At 48.7% G+C, this 27,856-nt stretch overlaps 2 protein-coding genes across 2 annotated transcripts in view; one reads left to right on the top strand and one right to left on the bottom strand.

The window, feature by feature from the left end:
• Positions 1 to 5,942: 5,942 nt before the first annotated feature.
• FOXA1 (forkhead box A1) lies at positions 5,943 to 10,210 on the bottom strand. Its single transcript, XM_086462946.1, has 3 exons — positions 10,139 to 10,210; positions 6,482 to 7,709; positions 5,943 to 5,983 (listed from the first exon to the last, which is right to left on the bottom strand). Exons 1-3 carry the CDS (start codon positions 10,208 to 10,210, stop codon positions 5,943 to 5,945), a joined length of 1,341 nt encoding a protein of 446 aa, XP_086319072.1.
• A 13,323-nt stretch (positions 10,211 to 23,533) lies between these two features.
• The window catches only part of TTC6 (tetratricopeptide repeat domain 6), a 72,536-nt gene continuing 68,213 nt past the window's right edge, over positions 23,534 to 27,856 (top strand). The window contains 1 exon segment of the mRNA XM_086462978.1: positions 23,534 to 23,866. Within this exon segment, the coding sequence (XP_086319104.1) occupies positions 23,534 to 23,866 (333 nt within the window).

The raw sequence follows: 27,856 nt of genomic DNA, 5'->3' as shown, positions 1-27,856 counted from the left end.
CGGTCATAACCGGAGGAAATGTGTGTTAGCAACCCGCCGGGCAGGCTCGGGGAAGAGGAGGAATAAAGGGGAAAATACGTTTCAGCTGCTGCGCAGTAGACTGCAAATGTGGATGATTCATTAGGGAGCACTTAGAAGTACCGGGTACAAAGGCGGTGTTTGTCGTAGAAATGGTTGCCACCGGAGAGGGATAGACCCTGCTCCGGTACTTGACGGCTCTGCCTCGGTGCCCGGGCTGGCCGGGAGCGAGGAGAGAGCCCGCTGCGGGCCGGCAGGGGCCCGGGAGCGCCTCTTCACCCCCAGACCGTGCCAGCGTGGCGTGGGGTGCAATTCCAGGAGTCCCACTCCCAACGGCGTGGGACAGCTCCTGGAGCGCTCCCGAAGCGGGCGCCAGTCCCGGGGGCACACGGCACCTCCGCGGCCAACGGGTGCCCCGTCCGTGAGGGGAATGCCCCGTCCCCAGCTGATGGGGGTGGGGTTTTTTCCCCCGGACGACGGCGGACTCGGCACCCTTTGACTGCCAAGAGGTTGTGTGAACGGGCCCGATTTCGGAAGCAGAAATGCGGTCGCCCGAAACATGCCGACCCCCGCCATTCCCTCCGGGGACCCAGTGACAGCGAAGGACGGGGGTCGCAAGCCCGAAGCTGGGCTGGACCACAGGTGGGCAACGCCGCCCGCTGCGGAAGGCTGGGGCCACCGGGGCCAGGCAGAAGACCGGGGCGGGTGGAGAGGGCGGTGGCACCCGCGCCCCGCTCCCGCCGGGGCCGGTCCCGCCCGCTTCCGTGTCACCTCCGCGCCGCCTCCAGGCTTCCCCCGCCGCGGGGGGACCGCCAAGGCGCTCCCGGGGCACCGGGGCCGCGGCAGTGCTCGGGTTTAGCGCCTGTACCGCCTGCTGGGTGGAGGAACAATAATAATAGTAGTAGTAGTAGTAATAATAATAATAAACAATAATAATTCCGCCAGTAGCTCCCCCTTGGAATAATAAGCAGGTGTATGAACATTTCATGGGAAAAAAAATTAGATTACCAACAGGAAAAACGTAGTAGCAAAATAACGATGATCTTGCCCTAAAATAACCCGCCTGGGCAAAACTCGTTCGGGCAATGCTCCCTCAGCAGAGGCGCCATTCCGGGAAACGGTCGTTTAAATGAATTCAGATAAATGTAGGAGTTTTGGGGTGGGGGCAAGAGAGGAGATAGCGATTTTTTTCCCCCTCGTAGAGACAAACGGATTCTGCCACGACGCTACATATGTTTTAAATCCTAATTACTGGAGACAAAGGTGAGCGCTGGCAGTTTGATCTGTCCAAAGTTCAAAGATCTGAAATCTCAGTGAGTTTCTGTTTGAGGTGAAGGGGAGAAACACAAACGCCGTGACACGGCTTGGGCCAGAAAGTTGAGCGGTTTGGGAGTGAAATGCGAGGTTATTTACACTAATCTATCCTTAACTGCTACTTTGTCACAATGGGCAGAATAATTAGCAGAAAATAACCAGAGAGAACAAAGGCTTCTTATCGCCTCCCGTTTTCCCCTCTTCTCTTCCCTCGATTCTTTTCTCTCGTTGAAAAAGACCTTGCGACAGTGCAAATAGCAGAAAATGCACATTTTTTTATTTTTTTAGTTATTACTCTGCCTTTGCTAGTAGCTGAGAATCCTGGGTTTGCATTAAAAGAAAAAAATTACCCGTTTTGCAGCACCGCCCCTGACATTTAAATAATCAAACGAACTGCATTTTTTATTTTAGCTATTAACCATATTATAACTGTATTTCCTAACACCATATTGCAGCGTGGGAGTTTTGCGAGGACTTACGTGTACGTTCCGTACCCTGGTTACTCTCTGTGCATTATTGTGATGTGATTTTCGCCTGGTCATTGTGTTGTGTATATTTCCACCTGTCTCCCCTGGAAACAAATACATATTAATTATTTATACGTTAATATATAGAATATACGCATCTATATGCCTCCCGAGAGAACTTTCTAGCCCATGTTTATATGAGGGTAATTTGCTTCTTCACAAATTAAGATTATCGCGAAGATGCACAGGAAAAGTACATATTTATTGAGTCTCTGTTTTTAAGGTATTTTTTCAAAGTGATTAATCGCATATACTCACACATATATGCCTAGATCCCGTTTTATGATAACAGCAAAGAAATAATACTAGGTGCATTGTTATTGCAATCAAGCGTTTTATCTACAATATCCCTGTAAAATGAAAACCGAGTCAATTGCTCTTTTAAAGGCTAGTTGGCGTTACAGTACTAGTAGCCATTCAAATATTCAATATCTACTCAACATTTCAAAACAATTTTTGAAGGTCTGCCAACGGCTGAAGTGTTTTCTCGCACCGTTCTTTTACAATTTGCTTGTATTTTATTGACAAGACTGTTTCAGAGGGAAAAACTGACTGGGGAATATTTTTTTCTCATCTTTCAGTCCCCAACGTTTCAAATTCATTCCTTCCAATACTTGTACCCCCTCCGATTGTCTGCCGATGCAGATGTCCGTGTTGTCCTTCCGCACTTAGAAAACAACCCAGGAGGAACTGCTGGTTTGATTTCTCCCCCCTGATTTGGGCGGCTGACGTTGGTTTTACTCCATCGGCTCTTCCCTTTCTCCGGAGGGAAGGCGCTGTCCGCAGGTGCTCCGCCGAGGGGCCCCAGGCGCGGCTCCCACCGTGCCCCCGCGCAGGGCCGCCGGGCCCCGCTGCGCCCGGGCGGAACCCGCCGCGGGTCCTTGCCCCCGGCTGCGGGGCTGCCCCTGCTCGGCCCCGCCGGCCCCTGCCCCGTCGGCGGGCCCTGCAGCCGCACCCGACACCCCCCGCCCCAGGCCGGGCCGGGGGCCTCCTCACCGCCCAAACTCCGCGTAAACCTTTACAGAGATCCCCCGCCGCCCTGATTTACTCCCCGCTTGTATTTAATGACGTTAAATGAGCCGTTTTCGCTCCCTCGCACGTGGCCGCTCGGAGATAATTGCCGTGTAGGAAAAGGCGAAGTTCCCCTATAAATTGCGGAGCCGGCCGGAGCCCGCAGCCTAGCGGGCTCCCGCTTTGCCTGCTTGCTGGACGCGGGGCTGAGACACCACCTCTAACACGGGCAAAATCCCCGCACCCAACAGCTCCTTCCCCCTGGCACGAAGTGAGCGGTCCGGCTGGAAGGAGATGCTCGTAAGCTCCCCTCTACATCTCGCGGAGCCGGGGGATGCACCCTCTTCCTATGGAGCCTACTTTTAGTTTATTTTTGCGCTGTGGCTGGGGGCTTCTTGAGCACGGGATTAAAGCAGCAGCAGGGCAGCTAGGAGCGGGACAGAAAACAGGGGACTCTTCTCCCCTCTGTTGACTTCCAAGTCTTAAACTGATCACAGAAAGCTGCGCGCTCTGCGTCGGGCACCCGCCGAGTTTTTAAGATGAGCCGTATCCCTGTCGTGTCAGTGGATCGTTGCCCACCGCAGCCACTGTTTGCCTACGAGAAGAAAAGGAAGGAATATAATCTTGATGGCGAGTGGCGAAGGAGCACACGCTGTATCCGTGACAGGCTCCGCTCCTTATCTGTGAGAGGTTTGGAGCCGCGTCGGTCCGCTTAAACCTTTTTATTACCCACGCCCTGAATATTTCCATTACACACAGTCTGTGCTCCTCAACTGATATGTGAAACCCGCTGCCTTATCGCTGTCGGTCGATTGATATTTTCTGTGTGCAAGCCCAAGGCATTAAATCAATGTCTCCGCTCTGCAGTGACATATTCTCTATAAACTAGTCTGTGGGAGACGAGTGAAGTCCTGCTGAAAACGGGCTTCATCCTGCCTCCATTTGCACCAAGCTCCTTTTGGCAGAAGAAGCGGGACTTTCAATAGGATCCACCTGCCCGGACATGGTGCCGAGCGACCCCGCCGCTGGCCCTGACTGCAGGGGATCTGTCGGTGTCCGCCAGTTCAGGAAAGAGGAGGGCGGAAGGGGCCGCACAGCCGGGTCGTGGGATACCCGGCCAAACCCGCCGTCCCTGGCACAAACGCCCGCTCCCTCCCGCTACAGGACTCACATGCGGCAACCCGGGCGGGACTCGCGGTAAATCTCAGCCCGTCCGAGCGCAGCCGCGTAGCGCAACGCCTGCGCCGGCCCCAGCTCGCCGGGAGCGCCGTGCTCTCATCTCAGCCCCTCGCCGCCGGGCTGCCAGCGGCCGGTTCGGCCAAATCCGCAAAGCCCGCGGCAGAGGGGCTTTCCGGTGGTTTTTGCCCCGTTTTTCGCTGGGTAGCAGTGCTGGAGGAATTTGGTGAGATTTCTGGGGCGCTGGCTTGGCTTTTCTTTTCTAAATCGACCCTTAAATTTAGTTCGCCGTCGCCGTCCCTAACCCGTCAGGGGGCAATTATGTGATAATTATGAGAATTACACAGTTCTTTTATCTGGCGGCCGTGCACGAAGGGGGCTGAGCACCGCGAAATTTGTTCACGTTTAACTCCCCCCCCCCCCCCCCCCCCCCGACGATGCCGCTTGCTGGGGACCAGCGCTCGCCAGCGCGGCTCCTGTTATTAACGGGGTCGATCCGAGCCAGAGCTACAAAGCGGGAGCTGGGCTGGGAGCTCGACCCGGCCTTTCCAGCGGCCGGGAGCGAGATGGAGAAGCGCTAGAGCCGCCTCGCCCCGTCCGGCAGGGAAACGCCGAGGCCGACCGCCGCCGCCCCGGCAGCCCCAGCCACAAAGCACCCGGCAGGTTACACCGCCTCGGGAGGTTACACCGCCTCGGGAGGCTTTTTCCCTCCCTCCCTTCTTCAAGCTACCTAGGCACCGTGAATTAAAAAAACCAACCAACCAAACAAACAAAACCAAAAGAAACAAACAAACAAACAAAACCTCGAAAAACACCCCCACATACACACCCGCAGGCGCCGGTGGCACCGCGGCGCTCCGCAAACACGCCCTGCGGGCGCGTCCCTTTCCCCTCTCCGCACAGGCTCGGCCGTACGAACCGTTCCTCTTCCCATCCATGCTTCCGCGCTACGCTCGGTGTTGTGGCACATGGTCCGCCGTAACCCACCCCAGAAATTTTGAAAAAATTAGCAGAAGTCTTTCATTGTTAACATTTGATTTATTTAAAGTCCTTAACTGCAAATGATCAAAAACATACTTCACGCATTAAATTCTCAGTTATCGTTTTAAATCAAAATATTTTTTCAATTACAATCACATTTATAAAATTAACAAAATTTCTTAAATTCACGTGTAATTATTTTTTTTTTTTTACTGTCATTTAAAGCAATTTCCAGCTGTAAAGAAAGAAAAAATATAAACCATGCAATAAATTAAGAACATTGAGACAGCGAACAGGAATAATAATAAAACCCGTCTGGCTATGCTAACACCGTGTAAAACTGTGGAAAGTGCATTAACACTGGATGAAACAAGCTAATGGTGGCGATAATTAAACGGCCACAAAAAAAAAAAAAAAAAAAAAAAAAAAAAAAAAAAAAAGGATGTGGAATTTATTAAACAAGTTGGAAAAGGGGAGAGACGGAGCTCTCCTCTGTTCCTTGCATCGGTGGAATAGTCAACGCTTCCTGGGGGAGTGGGGAAAATAACCTTGTCATAGCTACATAGTTCTAGCTGGTACACAATGAAGACACTTAAATTAAATAAGCATGTCATCCACATGTTGATGAAGTTCCTGATGAACGAGAATCTTCAGTAACAGATGGGAAGGGAAAAAAAAAATCCAACTGGCTGTGACCTCTTGTAACTTTATATTACATCCCAAGACAGGTAACACTTGGAAAAAAATAAGGGTCGCATCCTGCACTCCAAAGCTCCAGTTGGTCCCCTCGAGAGCGCAGGATCCGGCCCGCAGCATCTGGGTGTATGCGGGTTGTACTAGCCGAAGGTTTATTTTGCAAGTATCAAAAGGATGATCCGAGAAAGTAAATAGTCCTCTTGTTGCTTAGAGATTCTCTTAGTGTTTTGCTACTTCACAGCAGTATTGTCCTTCAAAGCCTTTTTAATTAAAAAAAGTCTTAAATGTCTACTCGCTTCTTCATCTCCGTATTGTTAAAGTATTGCCACATACCTGTAAACTTACATGAGATTATAGAGCACAGAAGGAGGGAGACTAGGGGGCGGAAAGCACAAACAAGTAGTTTACAAGCTCAACGGGTTTTTTCTTCTTTTTAATAACACCCTGCAAAGGCTGGGGGGGTCTCTGGGGAGAGGGGCTGGGTGGGGGGTGGGGTGGGAGGGGGTATGTACAAGGCGGGATGCGGCCGGCTTTGCAGGAGGTCGTGGTGGATCATAACAACGCACAACGCTTTGCGAGACAATTAAAAAGTAACAGTCCTTTGCACACAGCGTGCGGAAACACCTCGGTGTGTCGCAGGGAGAGGGAAAGCGGGGAGAGAAGCCAGGAAAGCAGCGGGGAGGCGGGGAGAGGGGCTTGCCCCCGGCGGCGGGGGATGCAGAGCTAGGAGGTGTTTAGCACGGGTCTGGAATACACACCTTGGTAGTAGGAAGGCTCCAGAGCCGAGGGCTCGATGCTGCTCCGGCCCGCCATAGAGGTGCTGCCCAGGGGCAGCCCACCGGGGATGCTGGCCCCGTAGGAGGAATATTGCAGCGCCTGCTCGTAGGCTTTGAAGTCCAACTTGTGCTGCTGCTCTGAGGAGGACATGAGGTTGTTGATGGAAAAAGGGTGGTTGAAGGAGTAGTGGGGATCGCCCTTGAGGTGGAGCTGGGGTTCATGGGCTAAGGAGTGAGGGGGGTGCGGGACGGACGCCAAGGTGGGGACGGAGCTGATAGTGGAGGAGGCGGCCGAGGCCGAGGTCTTTAGCTCCGTGCTCGATCCACTGTGGTCCATAGACTGAGGGCTGGTGGACGGGTTGGAGCTGGAGAGGGAGGTGGTGGTGTCCAGCTGCGCGGATTTATTGTGGCCTCTGTGCAAGGGGGAGTTGGAGCTGGAACTGGAGGCCCCGGCCTGATCTTTCCTGCCCTCCTGAGGGGCTTTGCTGTTCGCTGGCTTCTCACACTTGAAGCGCTTTTGCCGGCGGAGGTAGCAGCCGTTTTCAAACATGTTGCCGGAGTCGGGGTGTAGGGTCCAGTAGGAGCCCTTGCCAGGCTTGTCAGGGGAGCGGGCCACCTTGACAAAGCAGTCGTTGAAGGAGAGCGAGTGGCGGATACTGTTCTGCCAGCGCTGCTGGTTCTGCCGGTAGTAGGGGAAAAGGTCCATGATCCACTGGTAGATCTCGCTCAGCGTCAGCATCTTGCTGGGTGCCTGCTGGATGGCCATGGTGATGAGGGAGATGTAGGAGTAGGGTGGCTTGGCGTGGGGGTAGCTCCGCTTGAAGGTCTTGGCGTCCCGCGTCCTGCTGAGGTTGGACTGGGTGTAGGCCATGGGGCTCATGCAGGGGTTCATGCTGCCGTAGGGGCTCAGCCCATTCATGGGGGCTGGCTGGGCGGACATGGCATTGATGCCACCGGGGCTCAGCGCCGTGCCCATGGCGGCCACGCCGGCCGGCATGCCGTTCACTGGCCCCGCCGAGCCTGCCGGCATGCCGGCCACGGTGCCAGGGCTCAGCCCGGCCCCCAGCCCCGTGTTGGCGTAGGACATGTTGAAGGAGCTGGAAGTCATGTTGCCGCTTGTCGTCATGGTGTTCATAGTCATGTAGGTGTTCATGGTGTTCATGGAGCCCAGCCCCGAGTTCATGTTGCTCACGGGCACGGCAGAATAGGCCTAGGGCAGCGAGACGGAGAGAGGTGGTTAGGGGGGAGAGAGGGGCGGGCAGGACACCGGCGGGGCCGCATTCGCCCGCCCTGCCCTCCGAGCCGTGCGACCCTCTGCCGCGGGACGCCGCCCGCTTCCCCGGCACTCGGGACGGCCCTTTCCGAGAGCCGCACGGAAAGGCCGCTGGCGCGATGAAAAGGTCTAATTCATATTTATACGTGTTTATAAATAGACACGGAGGGGGTGTGGGGTGTGTGCTCAGTCCCGATGAGCTCCCGTTTTACCGGCGGTTTGCGCGGGCTGCGCCTGGATCACCAGGGCGCCCGGATCGACGGCCTTCCCGGAGCCGCTCCGCACCCCGCGGAACCGGGCTGCGGTCTTTATCTGCCCCGGGAGGAGGTTTCCTCCCGGAGTATTCCCGCGGTTTTGCTGATTTTGTGTCCCGTCTCGCTAGCTAAATATTTAAACAAGTCAAGTTATTGAAATTTATGGGAGTACATTGCGCCAAGGAGAAATTCAACTGCCTGCAGTTTCTTGGAATAATCTCACGCGTCTCTCCCACCTTTAAAATAGATTTAAATTTCTATACTTACACGAAATGTGACAATGTCTTGTCAAAAAAAAAAAAAAAAATCCAAAACAACAGCTCACGCCCGCATGTTTTATCTGCGGAAAGCTCCCCCCTTGTCTGGATTTTCTATCAAGTCAGTCCCTAAATTAAAATAAAAATTAAAAAAAAAAAAAACACAACCAAAAACCCCCCAAACCCCAACTTTCCCAAAGTACGAAAAGCCTGAACCTTCCCTTCCTGTGATTTCCTACAATTGCCCGATGTGCCACATAACACAACTCTTTAAAAAGGCAGAACCGGAGAGCCTGAAATCGTGCTTTCCAGTATGGCATCTGATTTAACAGGAGGGAGAAAGACGTTACCAGTTTACCTCGAACAAAGGCACTACGGCTAAAAGAAAGAGGGTTAGGCGACGGTTAAATGTATAAAATTCATTACTGTTCAGTACAAACTCCACGAGCTTATAAATGCGCTTTTAATTTAGAGGATCACGTTAATTATTTGAGTTGGTAGAATGCGGATGGGTTTTCCATCTTGCAGTGATTCAAATTAAATAGCAGGGGAGGAGAAAAGATTAAGGCTAAAAAAATAGCAAAAGCGAAGGTCGCTTAACTTTATGTTTTTGGATAATGACTACGGCGAGGATAAATGAATCTGGAAATGGCACATAATTAGGATGACCCTTATTTGCCCTTAGCCGACTTTCCTCTATTAAATAAGGTGCCAGCAGGGTGACACGTATCTCCCTGTGCCCGCGTGGCCCCGTGGGCGCTGTGTGCCAGCTCCGGGGTGCAGGGACGAGGCGTGGGGACTGTGGAGCCCTGTGTCCGGGTGTGCTGATGCAATGCCCGGGTGCGCACACCTAGGTGCCTGCCTCGCTACCGCACTTCCTTAAAACGGCCCCATCCCGGGCGAGAATCCGAGGGGCTGCTGGCAGTGCTGCTAGACACTGGCTTCTCCCGGGACCCCCACTGCAGAGCCGCAGCGGCACAGCGCCAAGCCGGGGCCCCCGCAGGGCCGAGGCGCTCTGCGCGGGGGGGGGCCTACGGGCGCTTCCGCGGCCCTCTCCTCCGCCGTAGTTGCCGGCGCTCGGGCCGTGTCTCCCCCTTCTTTTGTACCGTGTTGCCAAACAGAGGCGGCGGGCGGAAGCACCTTCCGGGGTGCCGCGGTCCGCGGCGGAGGGGCCGGGTGCGCGCCCCCCTCCCGGTCTGGCTCCCGGGGCCGCTCTCGGCAGCGCCGCCCGCCGGCCCGCGGCAGCAGCGCACGCCGCAGGCAGCCCGTCTGGCGAACTACGAACAAACGGCTATTCCCCCCCCCCCCCTTCCGTTCTTTTCGCCCGGCTCTAACAGGTGAGGACTCCGGCGACGGCGAGCGGGGAGGCCGGCTGCGCCGCCGAGGAGCCCGGGGAAGGCGCTGCCGCCACCCTGGGACGCGCTTGCGACCGGCTCCCTCGCCCCCTGCCATCCGCTGGGAAGGAGTTGGGGGCCGGCGGCGCGGCGACTCCTCTGCCCCGAGCCAAGAGTTTACGGGGCGCTTTTGTGCGCGCCGTCAGCGGAGGGTACGCCTTTGAGACGAGATCAAGGGCTGCCTCCGGCCCCCCGGCCCTCCCGGCGGTCCCGCGGCCGCCCCGGGTCTTCCTAAAACGCCTCCCGGGGCTCTCGGAAGCCGAGTTTTCCTCGTGGAAGCCTGGCCAGCTTCGGCGCCGGAGGGAGGCGAGGAGGGGGAGGCACGTTTGCACTGGCAGGATCTGGAGTGCAAACCGATTCCTCCGATTGCTGCCCCCCTCCAGCCCCCCAGCCCTCCCCCCCCGGCCCCCCCTCCCCCTTGCAGAGGGGCAGCAGCGGAGCCAGACCCTGGATCTGCTCACCTCCTGAGTGTCGGTGTAGTAGCTGTTCCAGTCGCTGGTTTCATGCCCTTCCATTTTCACAGTCCCTAACATTATGGAGCCAACCTGCCCGGTGTAACCATCCAGCCCTCTTGCAAGCGAGCGACGGGCAGCAGGAAAAGAGCTCGACCTAGCAGGAAGCCAGCTCTCAGGAGGGGCGGGGGGTGCTGAATTCTCTTCTATAACCAGCCAAAAAGGAGGCAGGGAGCGGTGTGGGGCGAGACAGTTGAGAAAGTGAGGAAGTGCCGGCTGGGATGTGAGTGGAGTTGAGCTGATGTGGATCTTACGTCGCAGAAGTACCCACCTCCTCCTCCTCCTCTCCCCATTTGTCCGCCGCACAAAGGCGTTCGCACCTACAAAGCCGGAGATGCACCTGCAAACAAGGCAGTTCCCCTCGCCTGCAACTCCCCCCGGGGCGGCACTTTATTTGCAAAGCGGCGTAATTGGTTTAAGCTTGTGGGGACAGAAGGAGAGACAGAGGTGGGAGAGGGGGAGAGAGTAGGAAAGGGGGGTGGGGGCGACGACGACATCCACCCTTTCAGACGGACAGGGCAAATTCTAGGAGGGATCGGTGGAAATGAAACGAGGTAGATAAGGGAAGGGCAGCCCCCTCTGTTTGAAGAGAATGCAAAAGGCCATCCAGACTTAAACCCCTGAGATTAGGGGCAATATTTACTAAAGTCCGGTAGATGCTCCTTTAACTTGATGGCCGGGCCGTGCCGTGCTCCAAAGTCCCGAGTCCTGCAGTTCGCGGGCTTCCCCCCGCCCCCGCCCCTCGCTTCAAAGCCGGTTACCGCGCAGGTACCACCGCGTCGCCCCCCCGCTCCCAGTGCCCTCGGGGCGGGGGACCGGCCTCAGCTCCGGGCGGGAACAGGAGGGCTCGGCTGCGCGCTCCCCAAAGCCCGCCGACACCCCCCCCCCCCCCCCCAAGGGCTAAACGCAGCCCTTCAACCGGGGCTGCCGTCCCATGTAGATGGTGATGGTCTTTCTTTTCTGGTGCCTTATGTTTAGAAACCATGTGAGTCACCGCGCTGAGACATAACACTACAGGCACCCAATAAATGAGGACAGAGGCTTGAATGCGGATCCACCGATATTAACCTCCACTTGGCAAACATCAGGTGAGTCACTGGAACCATTTTATATCTTTACTGTGGAAAGCCTCCAGCCCAGAAGGCTCCTTTGGAAGCCTTCTCCGGTGCCAGGCACCCAGGAACAGCAATAATAAGTAGCGGGTATCTCATTACCAACTCTTGCTCATTAACCTGATTTCTCGCAAAGAACAGGGGAGGGAGGAATCTACACAGGCTGGTAAAAGGTAAAAAGGGGCAACATGGATAAAACAAATTGACATCGGACAAAGTTTTTTATTATTATGGAGGGAATCTCTCAGTCTTTGCAGGCAGATCGAACATTTTCTGTTTCTGCTCCTGCTCTGTCTGGCTCTTCAAACTTATGTCAAGACCACAGAATTTTCCTGGGTTTCTCTGCCCCATCTGTTATGACTTTGTTCCTACCTAGCCACTAGAACTTTTATCACCTGATAGCGAAAAAAAAAGACAAAGCAAAAAACCCCCACCAACCAACCAACCAACCAACCAACCAAAGTCCCCCAAACCCAAATAATTTTCTGGCAATGAGAAATTGAAGGGGAAATAAAGTTTCTTGCTATTTTGAAAAAGGCTTGTGTATCATACCACACAAACTAAAATACACATCTGGGTCTGAATTTCTGCCTCGCATGTTTATCGTCCAGCGTGATCACAGTTGCTTCCACAATGATTTGTCCTCGAGTGATCTGCGGAAACGTCATCCTCACAAACACGATTTTAAAGTTTCTTATACGGAGACCCAGGACGCAAATGACGAGATATAGCATATCTCCACCTCGACAAATATGTTTTAACTTGTCCTCTAAATGCGTTTTCTGTTATCCCTTTCTTTGTTCTTTCCCTCCTCGTCCTTCTTTCTTTAAATCTGGCAACAGAATTAAGTCAAATCCTACAAACAAATAAAACTCTGGAATCAGCAGACGAGAACAAGGGATGAAAATGTGTCTTGAAGGAAATAAAATAGATAAAAGCACTGTATTAAACCCCTGCTTTCTCAAATGGTCAAACTACATCTATGGGAACCTGAAAAAAACCCGTGGAAAATTTAAGAGAGATTAAAATTGCGTCTATGTGCACTCTCTCTCTTTCGCTAATGGAAGTGGCCTGTGTCTGAAAATAGAGACCCTTCGGTGGTGGCTCGCTCTTTTCCGTCCTTGAGCTCTGTGGGTTCAGAGCCCCCCAGCAGCGCAGCCGCATGCGGCCAGCCTGGGAGGGGGGCAGTGGCCCCGGCGACCCCGCCGGCGGCACCTCCCCGTCGGATGACCTAGGGGCGGTGCTGCCCCGCTTCTCCAGAGCCCGACCCCGCGGGAGCAACACCCGCCGGGCCGCTGGGCAGCCCCCGCAGGGCTCGCCCCGTACCTGGAAAAAAAGAGCAGGCACGAAGCCGGCCGTGCTCCTCGGATGCTGTTCCAAACCCCGGCGGCGTTTCGCCGGGCGGAGCAGACGTGGCGCCCGGCAAAGCCGCTCTCCGCGCCGGCCGGTCCCTCGGGACGCTCCCGCCGGGGTGCCCGCCGGCCAGGCCGGGCCGTGCCGTGCCGGGCGAGGAGGGGAGGCTGGGGGTTGTGCAAACTCGCAGCGCCTCCTGTTGTCCGGCCGAGGCTCGGGCTCAGCTCCCTCCTCCTAAGTTTGCTCCCGGAGGTGAGAGCACAGGCTGGCTCCTGCCTGCAATCTCAGGGAGCCTTTCGGCCTGGTGGGCAGGTCAGCAAGCCCGAGGCGGCGTCAGCCGCTGCTGGAAAAGCCCTCCAGCCCCGGTGCTGTGTTGCAGCCCTGGTGGAGAAAAGCCTTCTTCATGTGAAGGAGAGGGTCGTGCAGCTCTGCCCACGGCCACAGGAAAAAGAGAGTATTTCGACAGTTGCCCTTGCCCTGCGCCTGAGCCTTTGCGAAACCTCATGTAGGATGCTCCGAGAGTCCAGCGCTGTTTGTCCGTACCCTTTGCAGCAGACGCAGCGGGAAGGGAAGGACTCTTATAGGATAGAGAGTGCATGATAGCAGCCAGGAGCTCTCCAGAAGCACTTAGCTGCTTATGAGTTTTCTAGACTCCAGGAAGGAAGCCCTGGCCCGATTTACACAGAGCTTTCCTCAGCTCTGATTAGAGTAGCTCCAGTTTCTAATCAAGCTGTACAGTGGTGCTTTTTTTTTTTTTTTTTTTTTTTTTTTTTTTTTCTTTTTCCCGGAGGGAGCTGTTTGTGCAGCCTGGCGAAAAGCGCAGGCTGAGCTGAGCTGTGGTTTCCCCGTCTAAACGGGAGCAGGGTTTCAGCTCCCGACCCCACCGGTGCCAAGGAGGGAAACATAAAAACTGACCTAAAAGAAGGAAGTATGTGTGCGTGGTTTGGGTGCGTGTGGAGCAAGGGAGGACGTCCACAGTAGCCCCTGTTATCGGCGCCGGCAGTGAGAGCTTGGCTCCGCAAAGACCGCTCAGCAAGCGGCCGCTTTTTGGGAACCGCATCGCTGCGGGATCCCTGCTGTCAGGCCGGGCTGAGGAGCATCGCCCGTGGGAAGGGGCCACGGGGACCGGAGCCAGCACCAGCATGGGCGCTGCCCACACGGGGAGCGGCCACGGCCCGGGCGCTCGTGGGCGCCCCTTGCCCAGCGCTGCTCGGGAGCGCCTCCCGCAGGTACCGTCCCACGTGTGGGGCGAGCGGCCGATGGAATCGGCGGGGGCTTCAGTTTTAACTGCAGAGCGCTGCTTCAGTGCGCGCCAGCCTAAGAGCTGCTTCTCCCCTGGCAGGGGCAGCGCCTGCCGGTCTCCCCTTCCCCTTGCAGGGTCTTCTCTGATTTTACCCAAACGCCGCCGCCTCCCGTCCGGGAATCTCTCGGTAGTGCTTGTGCGGGGCAGGTGTCTCGCTCGGGAAGGAGTGCGAGGTTATCTCCACATCAGGATGCCTTCCCTGCTCCTCGCTCTACAGCCGCCTTTTCTTTTCCCAGGATCTCTCTTCCGCAGAGAGGGTCGCTGGTACCCGGTTTTCCAGGCGGGCCCAAAACCCGAGCAGCGTGTCGCCTCAGTCGCCGTGGGACCGCTCAGCCTCTCCCACCCTCTCACTGTCCTTCCTTATCCACCCCTCCCGACGGTGGGAAATCCCTCTTCCCGCCTGTTTCCAACCCGAAATCTTCCCCCACCCAAGCGGGCAAACAGTAATCGGGTGGAAACGTGCGGCTGCCCGGAGCCGGGTCCTTCGGACGGGGTGGGAGCCCGGGCGCTCCCCGGGCGCTCCGGGAGCAGGGGTCGGTGACTGCCGGGAACGTCCCTCGCCCCGGAGGGAGCCCATCGAGACGGCGGCGGAGTCTGGGGGCTGGTTTCGCCCCCTCACGCAGGCATAGCCGCTCTGGCTCTGTGCTCCTGCCGCCGGCGGGGGTCCCTCCCGCTGCCCACGGCACCCCTCGGCGGGGCGGCCGCTCCCGCGCCCCCGGCGCCCGGAGTTCACCAGCCGGTGCGATGCGATGAGGTCGCGTTTACCTTCCTCTCGCTCGGGAGCAGCGCCCGGGCAGGTGAGGGCACTGCCTGCATGGCGTCATCACTTGCTTTGGAGCCTTTGCTGCGTGAATTTTTCTTATCGCCGACCGTGACGGCCAAGAGACCCCCTTCCGCCGACCGACTCGAGGTAGGAGGGGGCACCCCCTTTTCTTTCTGCACCTCCTCCGCCCCAGGACCCCGTGGTCCGTATCCTTCTGGGCGGACTAGACGTGCCTCCCGTCCGGGGACAGGGGGCTCCGGAGCGGCCGGGACCCCCGGTCAGGTGCCGCTGCCCCAGAGGCCCAGACTTGCCGGGGCCGCGCCCTCGGGGCACGGGGCAGCGCCCCCGGGGGTCGCCGCGCCCTGACGGGTCACGCCGTTTATGGGAGGTGTGCGAGGCCCCGGAGGCTTTGTGTGGCGCGTTGAAGTAGCGACTTCCCGTTGCAGGATTACTTTATTTTATTTTATTTTATTTTATTTTATTTTATTTTATTTTATTTTACTTTATTTTATTTTATTTTATTAAATTTCATTGCAATTAATTTTTCTAGGCATCATTCAGCACGTAGCGACTTGAGCAACACTGTCGACATAAAATATAATCTCTGCCCCCAAAATACTCGTGTATCAGCTCAGTTAAAGGAGAAAGAAGCACAAATAACGAAATGAAAAATTACAGATAAGTTAATATCCGATGGTTGAAGAGATCAAAGTGAAGAAGCCTCTGTTGTTTACTTGTTCTTTACTGTAACAGAATAGTTCCTAACTAGGTAATCTCAACCAATTGCATCAATTTACAATCACTTTATTTTCACTAGTAGGGCTAGATGTGTGTATACTGGTTGCAGAACTGCAGTTGACAGGATGCCCATACTGCAGGGCGTGATTGGCCAAGTGTATTTTACTTACTTTGTGTGAAAATAAATGAACTTGATATTTCTCATTTGACTCAAGAGCAGTCATGTAGGTATTTATTTCAATTATTGGGTGTTTTATTCATGTTATGATTTACTGAAACATAAACGTAAATGTTTCTTTGTTTATTTCGATCAGTGTGACAACTGTTATGCAACTAAACAAAATCTTTTTGAAAGTTTTGTGTGCTTTGTTTTGTTTTAAAGTAACAGTAATGCATGTAATGCATTAATATGGCATGGAAGAAACTGTATCAGAAGAGATGGGCATTCGATTATGCGCAGAGATAAACACGGATACACCAATGGCACGCACTTTGTAGAATCTCACTCAAATTGCAAAAATGGTATTTCAGGATATATGCAGATTTTTTGCAGTACACGTACAAGGAAGCAAGAAAGCAGACTGAGACAGTGAGTGCAGTTAATCTGTGTAAATAGGTATAGGAAACAAAGCTTGGTAGAAGAGGCACTTCTGCATGAATCCCAGAATTTTTACTTTGTTAAAGTTGCCCAAGTGACTTCATGGACCAAAAACTGCCTTTTTTTTTTTCCCCCCTGACAGTATCAGCTGGTTGAACAAAAGGTATTTCCCACTCCACAAGTCTTGCTTCTCCAAAACATGCAGTGAGTTCTCTGTGAGAACATCTGTTTTACTGGTGAAAACCAAATATCGCTGTATTGGACAAGATATGCAAAGCTGATCAATTGCTTGTAATATTCATGTCAATATAATACTCGATTACTTCTGCAAACTGACCTTCCTATGCAGAAGGTGGACTTGGTTTGGTAATTTGGATTTTGAGAGATGGAGAGCAGAGGAATGCTACCATTCTTTCACAGCGTAGTACCGTATTTTCAAATTGCTTGCTCCATTCTCCTTTATCCGCAAAGAATTACTCGTTTCCTTGTCTCTGTCTCCACAGCAGTTTTATGGAAAAGCATTGGGAGAGACCAGTATCCTTCATAAATGGCTTTCTTGGCTGGCTTCACCTCCGAAGAATCAAATGTACAAAATCAAGACTGGCTTATTTAAACTCCTCCCCAGGGAGCAGTTCCACAGTTTTACCCAGCTTGCAGTTCCTAGAGCATAAATTAATTCAGGCTGAATTAACTGCACATTTTCTCGAGCTGTGTTAACATGGACACCCAGCAATTGTGGGATGTCTGGCAGCACTATCACACATATAAAGAAACACTTTGGCCATTTACCCTGTCAAGGGACATACACTAACCTGTTTATAGCAAAAATGGTGTTTGCCCTGGAAGAAGATGCCCAGAGGCTCTGTGTAACACGTCCCATAGTTTTACATCGAAATGTGAGAATATCAACTGGTAACACCCTAAAATCATAAGCAAGACCCATAAAATAGGATAGTCAACGAGCGTCTATGGGAAAGTAGAGGAAGGTCTGGATTCGGTAACATTTTAGGACTCCTCAGGGGCAGCAGCTGTTCAGTATTTTGGAGAGTGGGTTGGTCCTCTCAGCAGTTGGCCTAAGCTTCTGCTGCTGCTTCAAGCATTTCAAGGGTGAATGCCCTGGCTGAGCAGATTTAAGGGAATGACATCAAGAAGGTCACTTAGCTCACCATGTGCCTTCCCTTCTGTTGTCACATTTGCTTAGTTCTCTGTGTAACTGCTGGTGAGACAAGGAAGAATCAGATTTATTTCATTTGTCCTCCACCCCTCCCCAGTCAACAAGGCAGCTGCCAAAGTATTTCTGCAGTGCATGTGGTTTGGAGTTTACTCCTTTTTAGGTAGTGACTTAAGGTGGGATTTGGAGGGAATCCAGCACCTGACCTTTCCTTCAGTTCCTCCAAAAGAGAGAGATCTTCTCTTCCATCCCAACAATTTCATAGCTGAATCAGGTGGTTTTCCTACTACCCATTGAACAAACAATCTTCTTCCTCTTTTCAGGATCAATATCAAGGATCACCATTCATCCTGTGCCATAAATCCTTTAAACCTTTTTTATCATTACCTTTAGAGGTAGCCGGAACTTCAGCCTCCACAGACATGTCTCCTCACCCTTTGCAGGGCATTTCCTTTGGCTGAAGAAACTGATCAGATGTGAAGATTTTTCTTGTGATTAAATGGGTTTCATATGTCCCTCTTCAGCTGTGAAACCTGTGAGATCTACAAACACACACACACATATATATCTACATCTATATGTCCACAGTCAAGCTGTTGTCCTAAGAGAACGGAAGAGTTGGACTGGAATAGCCAACTGGAAAATCTGCTCTATTAACTGAAAGACAACAGAGAGCAGAGATAATATGATCAAATTTTAAAATTAAAGCAAGTAAAGTGCCGAGCCCAGCAAAGACTTTGGCAGGTGTTTGGCTGTAATTTCTCCATTTATTGCTTACAGCCTTCTTCAGAGCCAGGAGTGTCTCTGACCTTGTGCCTATAATAAAGGCTATGTGTGATGGGCTTCTAGAAGTAACTCATGTAATTTCTCTTGGATTATATACTAAAATGTCACACACCTGGAAATACTACAGTCACGTCATACTAAAAAATAAATCTGGGGTTCATGGTCACTCAAAATGACCAAATGATTTTATCTTTGTAATGATTTTCTCATTCTAAATACAGTTTTAAATAAAAGGGCTCCATCTTGTTTCCTTCCAATTTTTTATTTATTTTGAATTACAAAGGAAATGCCAGTATTTAAATAATGTGTTTCAATCGGGAGAGATAAAAAAAGCAAAGCCCAAAATCATAAGAGGAAGAAAAATTTTAACTATTTCTGTTGGTATAGTACTGGCAAATACAGATATCTCAGAATCATAATGGAGATTAGTAGAGCTGGGTGTGCATATTTGTTATGGATCAAAGATAGGATATAGTGATTAGAAGAATGGCAATGCTTTCAACACTCACAAAGGGATTGAATGTGTGATTTATAGTACTAATTCCACAAAACCTTTCTATGGCTGCTTACTGCACAAGGGATTCAATATGGATTGATCACCAAAAAAATATAAAATTTTCTTCAGCTCAGCTACATCAAACCCTTGCAACTAACCAAAAAGGTTTTCAGTATTGACACTCTCTGATTTAAGAGATTATTTCCCCCCCGACCTGTTTACTCCACTCTCCTGCTACAGATTACTGTCCCCACAGTATAACTGTCAGAGAAGTTTGTGTGCAACATTCCCAGTGGCCATACTTCACAGTTCAGTATTGCAGCTTATAATTTGATTTTATGAGTCTTTATGACCATTTTATATATATATCTACATGACAGAAATATCAAAAGAAAGATGTTGATGCAAAGAGCAAACATTAGTCTGTAGCCTGAGGCTACATACCTCTGATTTTCTATTTACTAGCAGTCAAAAGCACAAAATCAGTTATGAATCTGCCACTGGCTCTACTAGGGGACTTTGGAAAGTCGTTCAAACTCTCTTTTTTCTGTCTCTAAAATGAGATAATGCTACTTGGGCATCATGGTGAAACGGTATTTGAAAATCTGCTGTTATCCTTGCTGGAACTACTGCGTTGGTGAAGAGTTCTGAGCAAACATACTGCCATTTTGAGGCAGACTGGGCTAGTGCTTTGGCTGTAGCACACCCAAAGGCAGAGAGCAGCATCCCCCAGCAGGGCTTGGGGAGGCTTTGGATTATTTAATGTGAAAAGAGGTTCACAGCCAGCTGGAAAAGGATACCAAGGTGAAGCTTAGCATCTAGTGGCAAACTAGATATAAGCCTCAGAAGAACTAGCGATGTAGTTAAAGCTCTTACTTTCCTTTTTCCTTTAAGTAATTGCTATTCAGCTTTCCAAGGACTCTTTCTGGCATTTACTGGAAAGCCCATACCAGGCTGTACATATTTTGTACACACCACACTGTCCTGATTCCTGATTGCCTAGATGAAAGTGACTATTGGAAGCACTATTGACTCCTCCTGACTGTGCTTCGGTTTCCTTCCAAAGCCTGTGGAGTGCTATGTGCATCTCAGTCCCATTCCAGCATGAACTTGGATTATGGCAGTGACGTGCACTGGGGGGTGGGACTTCCTGCATGGGACAGACTCAGCCAATTTCTGAGAAAAGAAACTGCTTTTTCGGCTTTCTCCAACCAACTGAACAATTTTCTAATGATCCCTTTTCTTTCTAAAAAGAAAAAAATCTTCATTGTAACATTTGTGGACTAATAGCTTAGAAGATACTATTTATGTGCTATTAGAAATCTTTAGTGATCTGGTGAAGCCTAATTAATAAAAATAATAATGTGTACCCAGGGGCTTAATTTGCACAAGGTTTTCCAAATCTACATCCAGTTGCTAAGTATAAAGATTCACCTACTGATTAAATTTTGGACTTTGCAAGCTACAGAGATAAGGCTTAACCAGTTTAAATACTTATTAAAAAAACACCTTTAGGCTTCAAGCGTCACTGTGATGAGAGGGGGGGACATACTAATAATGCTTGGGGAAAGGGGAAAAAGCTTTCCTTGTTTTCCCGTGTGTCAGAGACAAGATTCTCTGGAGCTGTCATCTCTGGAGCTCGAGCTGAGGATCTAGAGGATATATTGGCAACACCCACTCCTGGAATGACCGCTAAGCAACGTGTGTGGCTTAGTAGGGGAAAAATACAGCATTTGGGATTTAACTTGACATCAACTCCTCTTGGGTGCTTACTCCCTTTGCTTACAAGACCTAGAGTCTAAATGCTGTAAACCAGGAAGCATTTATGAAACAAGGTTTGAACCTTTTTTGCAACCTAACTACATTATCCAGGAACCAGCCCCTGGTCTGCTGCAAGCAGAACTGACAGACAGCAGATGCAGTAAGGTAACACAGCATACTCATTTTCCCTTTTACCACAACTATTAACCTAAAGAGGAAACCCAAGTCTAAGGATTTTTTCTTCTTCCTAAGATTTTTTTGATGCAAATCCTTCTTGCCATTCAGCAGCTTCTTACTGGAACTTCCTGATGCAAATACCTCTTCACATGCAGGGCCTTTTCTTCCACATCCCACTGTGACTCCTGCAGAGAGGAACTGTTCTAGGTAAACGAAATTGTTGAAGTTTTACTTACTGTTTAACGAGTTTGAAATGAATCTGTTCTCTAGGCTTACAGCTGCATTAAACTGCTAATAGGATTCATCTTCAATGAGGCAATCGAACACTTCATTCCTGTTCTGAACTGCTCTAATGGCCCGGACAGCTGACAGGAATCCTTTGACAGAGATCAGCTACTTCATATTCCACCTTCTGCTCCTCCAACTGTGGGATTCCTGCTAGAGAGAGGTAGAAGCAAATTAGACACAGAATAGATAGGCTTCCTAGGGCGTATTACAGGGTTTTAATCTGTTATCTTGCTATCAGAAGAAGAAAACCTACTATTAATTTGGATGTAATGTGACTGGCTTATGAGTTTTTCGTCTTCAATGTGTTTTTCATTGCATTAGCAAGCTAAAAGTTGACCATCTAGCCCAGTGTAAGAAGCATTGTTTGCAAGAAGTACACTGGCTACCCCCTTGAACTCCAGGAATAGAATTAGGTAGGGAAAAAAAAAGCTACAAAGCTATAGCCGAAAGCTACAAAGAAAGGAGAGGATAATAGAGCACATTTGTCTGCTAGATCAGTTGAGTCTTTCAATCAGTTGAGTGTCATATTCAGTATATGCCATAATCCAGTATATGCAGTTAGTTCCTACAGTTCCTTGTTATCACATGGATGTTTGAGGACCCAAACTGAAGGACAAAAAAAAGACTGTATTTTTACACACCATAAGAGACTTAAGTGGATTACAAGTGTAATTTTGTGAACTGTTGCAGTCCAGGGATTGATGGAAATTCCAGTGCTTTGAGTTGAGATTATACATGAGAAACTGTTTTGGTTGGTTCCCCCCCCCCCCTTACTACTGTAAGCTGCTGTCCTTTGCCTGTGTTCTAAACAACCAGCCTTCTTGGGAACCTGGTCAATGTGATCTTGTAGATTTGTGCCATGCATATAACCACCTTGATAGATTCACTTTGACTTTTCACATTTTCTTTTAATATATATGTTCGTTTTTGTCTCTCTTTCCTGAAGTTTGGTGATTTTCGGCACGTGTTACCATCCCTGTACTTGCTGGACACCAAAATGGTCATATATTTTCATGGTCCGCTTTTACTCCATACTTGACATGTGACAAGAACTACTGTCGAAATTTAGCTTTCACCAGACAGCTGTCAAACGTTCGATACCTCCGTTCTCTCAAGGACAGGCTAGTGAAACCGTAAGACACGGGGTCAGGAAACAGCATACTGCTCAGGCTTCCAGGCCTTCACATGAGAGAGCAAATTCCCACCGAAGGCCCACCCGAAAAGACCTGACGCCCCCGCCTCCCACGGCGGGGGATCACGCGTGGCCCCGGCCGGGCCCTCCACGCCGGCAGGGGGCGCTCGCTAGGGGTGGCGGCCGGCTCTGCCTGCTCTCTCCGCCAGCGGGAGCGTCGGTGCGTGGTTGCGGAGCGCGACCGTCACCTGCCCGCCCGCTCCGGCGGCGGCGCCGGCGGCTCCTCCTCCTCCTCCCCTTTCCTGCTTCCCTCCATCTTCCTCCCTCCTCTCTCTTTCCTCCTCCTCCTCCTCCCCCCCGAGGCGGCCGGCGCCGTGCGGGGGGACGCCAGGAGCCCTCCTGTGGGTGCGCGGCGGGCGCGCTGCCCCGCGCCCTGCTCGCCTGCCGGTGGCCCGGCTGTGGGGCTGTCGGGCCGTCAGGTACTTCTGTGAGGGGAGGGAGGCCCTCTGCCTGCCCAAGGGGGAGAAGTGGGGCTTGGAGGGCTCACGGGCTTTTGTAGGTGGAGAGGTTTTTGTGGTTACTTCGAGAAAGCGTGTGCTTTGTCCTTTCTCATTTTTTTTTTTCTCTCTCGGGAGTTTCTTTCCAACTCCCGATTTATGCTCCCAAGGAGAGAAATGGTTGAATTGTTCCCTCATGTAAAATGCTAATAGCCATTGCCGGTGCTTAATTACACACGCTTGGAACAGTCTTGTTAAAATCAGTGGGGCCCTTAGCAAAATGAAGTACTCTGCAAGATTGGGTTCTGTGCTGGTATATAAACCAGAAAAACTCATTTCTGTTTGAATTTACAGGCTGCATACAGTAGGAGAAAATTGCTGGAAAACATGAGCGCTTTGGGCTGAGCTATGTGGAAGAGCTGAATATGATTAAGGGACACGAGACTATATGCAGGGAATCTCAGTGGGATAGTCTGAAGATCAAACAAGCAATAGTTACTGCTCCTAGAAACGTGAGCATTTAGCCCTTATTGGAAGATTTAACACCAGATCAATAGCATCAGTTAAGAACATTATCCTCTCCAGGGGTAAAACAGTCCACATGAGCCTGTCATGAATATAAATAAAAATATTCCTAATTAATTCATTGGGTGTTCTGCAGTTCACAGAAAGTAAGGATATCTTCTGAAGTAAGAGACATGAAAAAACAAACTCCTGATCTCAGGGTGATGACTCAAAGAAATAAATCTGTGGAAGAAGACAGTGCTGACAAAAGTCAGAGGAGTCGCTCTGAAAAAGTTAACAGAGCAAATGCTGCTTGTTGTCATGAAAGTGCAGTTGTAAAACTGCCAATAACAGCATTGTTTGCAGGTACCACTAAAAAGTTTGCAATAGTCAAGCACCCAGCGCCACCTCTGAGGCCAGGTTACTAAGGTCTAATCTTCATGTTAATAGCTCCCCTATCTCATTAGAAAAGACAAAAGGTGTTAGTAAAGTAAAGGCTAGAGTGTGCACACTGCAGATGGATCCCCAGAATTTTTAAAGAGATAAAACTGAAGAAATAGATAATGTGATTAAAAACAGTGATAAATTTAGCTCTACAGATTCTGATACAAGTAGAAGCATTTCAAGAAATAGAAAAGTAACCAAGGAAAGCTGTCAGAAGCAAAATGATTTCAAAAACAAAGCAACAAGATTTAGATGCTGAATTGGGAAGGATGCTGAGAAAAGGAAGCAAGCAGCCAAGTGTGAGGTCTGCTCGAGAACAGTTGGAAGAGGCAAAAGATGTGACTAGACCAGACACTTCAAAAACATACGAGAACTTCCAGCAGAGCAAACCTGAAGAGCTTACTTCCACACCAGCATTGCCTGTGAAAGTGGTTGCAAGGTCTATTGATGAAATAATTGCTTCCCTGCAGTCTACTTCTCCATCTCTCTCAGAGCAGACGATCAAAGAACTCCTGGAGAGTGTTCTTGGCCAGAACTACAACATAAAAATGGAGGTAGGTGAACCAGAACAAGAGCAATATTTTTCTCTTGGGTAAATATTACTTTTATAAGAGTTGTATATTTTTTTCCCAGCTCCTACAATGTGTTACAACACAGAAGCCAGACAAAACAAATGGATAAAGGCACTAATGTATCATAGAATATTCTTCACTGTTTCTTCTGCCAGTTTTTTTGATGTTCCTTAAAAATGAAAATGAGCTAATAGAAAAATGTATTAAAACATTAGGTCTTTTGGGGTATTATTTTTATTATACTGCTTATGGTTTAATACATCTTTATCTTTACTCTCCTTTCCCTTTTTAAGATCACATATTCCAGTCTGACAGATGAAAAAGTGCATTAAATGCATTAGGGACATTGTTGGAAGTATTGCTTCTTTTAGTTATTATTTAGCTTGTGAAATCTCGATAAGACAAATTCTTTATTGTCACAGCTAGGTAGATTGTGTAAGCAGCTGTAAGAGAGTCTCTTCAATTAATTACAGCAGGAGACGTCAGTAATACTAGACATGAGAGAGAGGCTACAGAAAACTTTTGTAGATTTTTACCAGAGGTTTGCTGATTAATTTGTTGACTAGACTAGTAACTTACTATCAGATGGCTTTTTGTCCCCTCTTAGCATGACTGATAGTTTTGATCTAGTTCAAGAGGGCTGAAACCTATGCCACAAAAATCTCTATCACACTTCTTGTTCATGCTAGCACTTGTCAGGGATGCCATGGAATGAATAGACCCATGGAGGGTGAGCTAGTCCTTTTCAGCAGCAATGGCCTCTGCAAGGAAGTGTGGAAGACTGATGAAAAGCATATGAACCTGTGTTTTAGGAGATGATAAAGAACATTGTTTCCCACAACTCTCAAAATACTCCCTTTTATGGTCATAGAATGTCTCTCGTAGAATGGAAGCGTAATACCTTACGTTCATGTAATGCGAGATTGACTCTTTTGAGTAAAAAAAAAAAAAAAAATAGCAGAAAAAAGAATCCTGAACTGAGTTAAACGTGTAATTCAATGAGCAGCAATAGTCTGAAACTGCATTTCCAGTAGATTTATGTCCTCTGATTTGATTTTGTTCTAAGAGCTGTTTGTGTGGTTGAGGCATTCAGAGTGTCTCCCGCTCTCTGTATATTTTTCTAATGTATTTCAATTGGGGCTGAAATCAGAGCAGACTTTCCTCAGTGTGGCAGCATAGGGGTGATCTCTCTTCATGGCTTGACTTGTGTTTTAGGATGTAGTAATTTGGGACTGTTCTCTTTGTCTGGTTGAAATTTGCCAATTGGTTATAAAAAAACTTGAGGCAGATGGGAAGAGGGCTAGAGAAGATCCTGGACCTGGAAAACCATTTCTTGATCAACTTCCCAGAAATTTTAGTGGTTGGTAACTTGTGCTGAGTTGCGTGGGTTTTCTTACTCTTTTATGAACATCTTAGATTCTAGGTAAGATTTTCAAAGTTTGGCCTCTAGCAAATCCTGGTATTTTAAAATTGAAGAGAACTGATTTTCTGTTGTTTGTAGTGGGAGCTGCTGGGCTGTGAGCTTTGAAAATCTGACCTCTGGAGAACTGTGATGTTTAATTCTCTGTTTTTAAAACTTGCATCAATCAGGTTCAAAGTAAAACGAAAATTTAAACTTGGTGAAGACTTTCTGGTCCAGTTGTTTGTTGTTTAATGTTTTTTTAGGTATGGACATCAGTGAAGATGAATGAGACCCTTGCTGATTACATTTTATTATTTTTTTTTTTAATCAAAGGCATTTGCAGCAGGTGTCTTTTGAACTTAAGTGACCTTATAAATAGGATGAAGGCTCTAGCAATTCTTTATTATTATTATTATGCATGGTTTATTTACTTTACACTGAGCTTCCAGGCTTGCCTTCTCTAATGAAGTGAGAAATGTATTCTTTTAAATGAAATAGAAGTACGTAGGAAAAGAACAGAACTACTAAAATGAAAATAAGATCTCATTGTTTTTCATTTCTTACAAAAAAAAAAAATCCGTTCTCTTTATCTTTTCTTGATCTTGCATTAATGACTGGTTAGCATTGATAGCTTATGATATTGCTGGGGGGGCTGAGTGCTGTTTTCCCCCCAGCATTGAAAAGGGCATTATCTGGGGAATGGAATGCTAGCTCGGTGGGACATTTGTACTTAGCCCTGTTTCCTTTGAGAGAAGTCAGTTATGAATAATGATTCCTACAACATTTTCTGTAAACAGGTAGATTTATTTATTTATTTATTTATTTATTATATGAATAATATAATTTCCAATGCCAGGAGTAATTTTGTTGCCTTGAGGCTTGTTGCTACCCCTGGAGTATATTAAGTTATATGTTGGATTTATCATCCATAGGAGGCTGTTTATATTCATTTCAGAAACGCATTTTCTTGGTATTCAGGTTGATGTTCAGTTTTCTTGGTGATGAACCTGCAGCTCATCTTTAGTTACTGTTTTCAGCAGATCAGTTCTTTGGTACTTTCATTCTTTCAGATGACCTTGTGAGGGTGGTAACTAAATGAACAACATTTTTGTTCTTGAAAAGTAACATCAAATTTGAATGTTTCTATTAAACAAGGACTATACAGTGCACCACACTACCAGCAAGCCAACATAAAACATAATTTAGTTTTAAAAAACCATCTCTAGCTCTTGACTGTTAATCTCAGTAGTGAGGCCTTGAGAGGATTTTTTTCTCTGTAATTCATTAATAGTCTCTCAAAAGTGGTTTGATGGAGACTAATTATTGTTAAAATTCAAGAAGAGATAGAATTCTATTTGCTTTATATCTATAAGCAAATAAAAACAATTATTTGCTCGTAACTTTACGGTATCTCACTTATTGAGCAAATAATACGATCTCTGTTTCAGCTGACATGAAAATTACAACAGATCATATTCTGCTTTCTGATAAAACAGTGTTTTTGAGAAGCTTATTGAAAATATTATTTTTTTTTCCCTTTAGGTGCTAATAAGGTGTATTCTGAATGTTGTGCAAATGAACAAGATACTTCAATTTATTTCATTGAGTTCTTTTTAAGTGGTGAAAACCCTAAGTCTTCCTATTGGTTTTCTTATTTTCTGCTTAGGTAAATCAAGACCATGATGCCTTTTATTACGAGTTTGCTATTACATTGCTAATTCAGGAAGCACCCATTATTGGCTCTGCTTGTTAAGGTTAATCATGGCAGAGATTATGGCACTTCCTGCCACTTGCTGAAGGAAGCTGCTCAGTCGTCGAAGGGTGGACACTACCACTCTTGGATACAGTTAACTCGTATTACTTTAGATTTTTTTTTTTTTTTTTTTTTTTTAAAAGTTTTCTTTTCATAATGTTGCAAGAAACCACCTGGGGAGAGCTGTTGGGTAGATGGTTTACATGTGCGGACTTGTGAAATTTGTTTCTTCAAAGTTACCAGTTCAAGTAACTAATTAAAACAAATCCAGTTGTGCAGTTTGTCACATTTTATCAACGATCACTTTCCAGTTCCTGATGACCATTAGGCCCACATCATTTATGCTTGTCTTTAAAGTGCTACAGGCTTCATGGGGCAAGGACTATCTTTTTACCCTGACAAAATGGGAGACTAATCTTCATTGGGTCAGTAAGCTGCTGTTGTGATTTGAGAGCAAATTGTTTTTAACCAGATAGACTGTAATCTCCCAGAGTTTCAAGTTTTGTCAAAGGGGTATGGGGTGATTAGCTATGTTTGTGTATAAATAATTTGTATAAATTTACCACTTAAAAAGAATATTTTAAATTATTTGTATGTTCATACATCTAGATTGACTTTGTTTTTTCATTTATCAGGGTCTTTTCTGCACTGGTGATAGACTTTTCTTGTCAAAACAGAGAGGAAAGTAATTTATTTTAATAGCGTGTAGTTGTCAAATGAGGAATCAAAAAAATACCGGATGAAAATATTTAAGTAAGATAAATGTAGAGGTAATTATTAAAAAACCCACACCCAAATGACAATGAAAAATCTTTAT

Source organism: Leptosomus discolor, chromosome 3 (genome assembly GCF_034619465.1).
Source record: "Leptosomus discolor isolate bLepDis1 chromosome 3, bLepDis1.hap2, whole genome shotgun sequence".
Taxonomy (NCBI): Eukaryota; Metazoa; Chordata; class Aves; order Leptosomiformes; family Leptosomidae; genus Leptosomus; species Leptosomus discolor.
This window is presented reverse-complemented; position numbering and strand designations above follow the sequence as displayed.

Coding starts and splice junctions, on each gene's coding strand:
- FOXA1 (XM_086462946.1), bottom strand. CDS start 10,210: ATGTTAGGGACTGTGAAAATGGAAGGGCATGAAACCAGCGACTGGAAC. Junction 7,710..10,138: donor ACTACACCGACACTCAGGAG/GTGAGCAGATCC, acceptor TCGCTGCCCTAG/GCCTATTCTGCCGTGCCCGT. Junction 5,984..6,481: donor GGAGCCTTCCTACTACCAAG/GTGTGTATTCCA, acceptor TTAATTAAAAAG/GCTTTGAAGGACAATACTGC.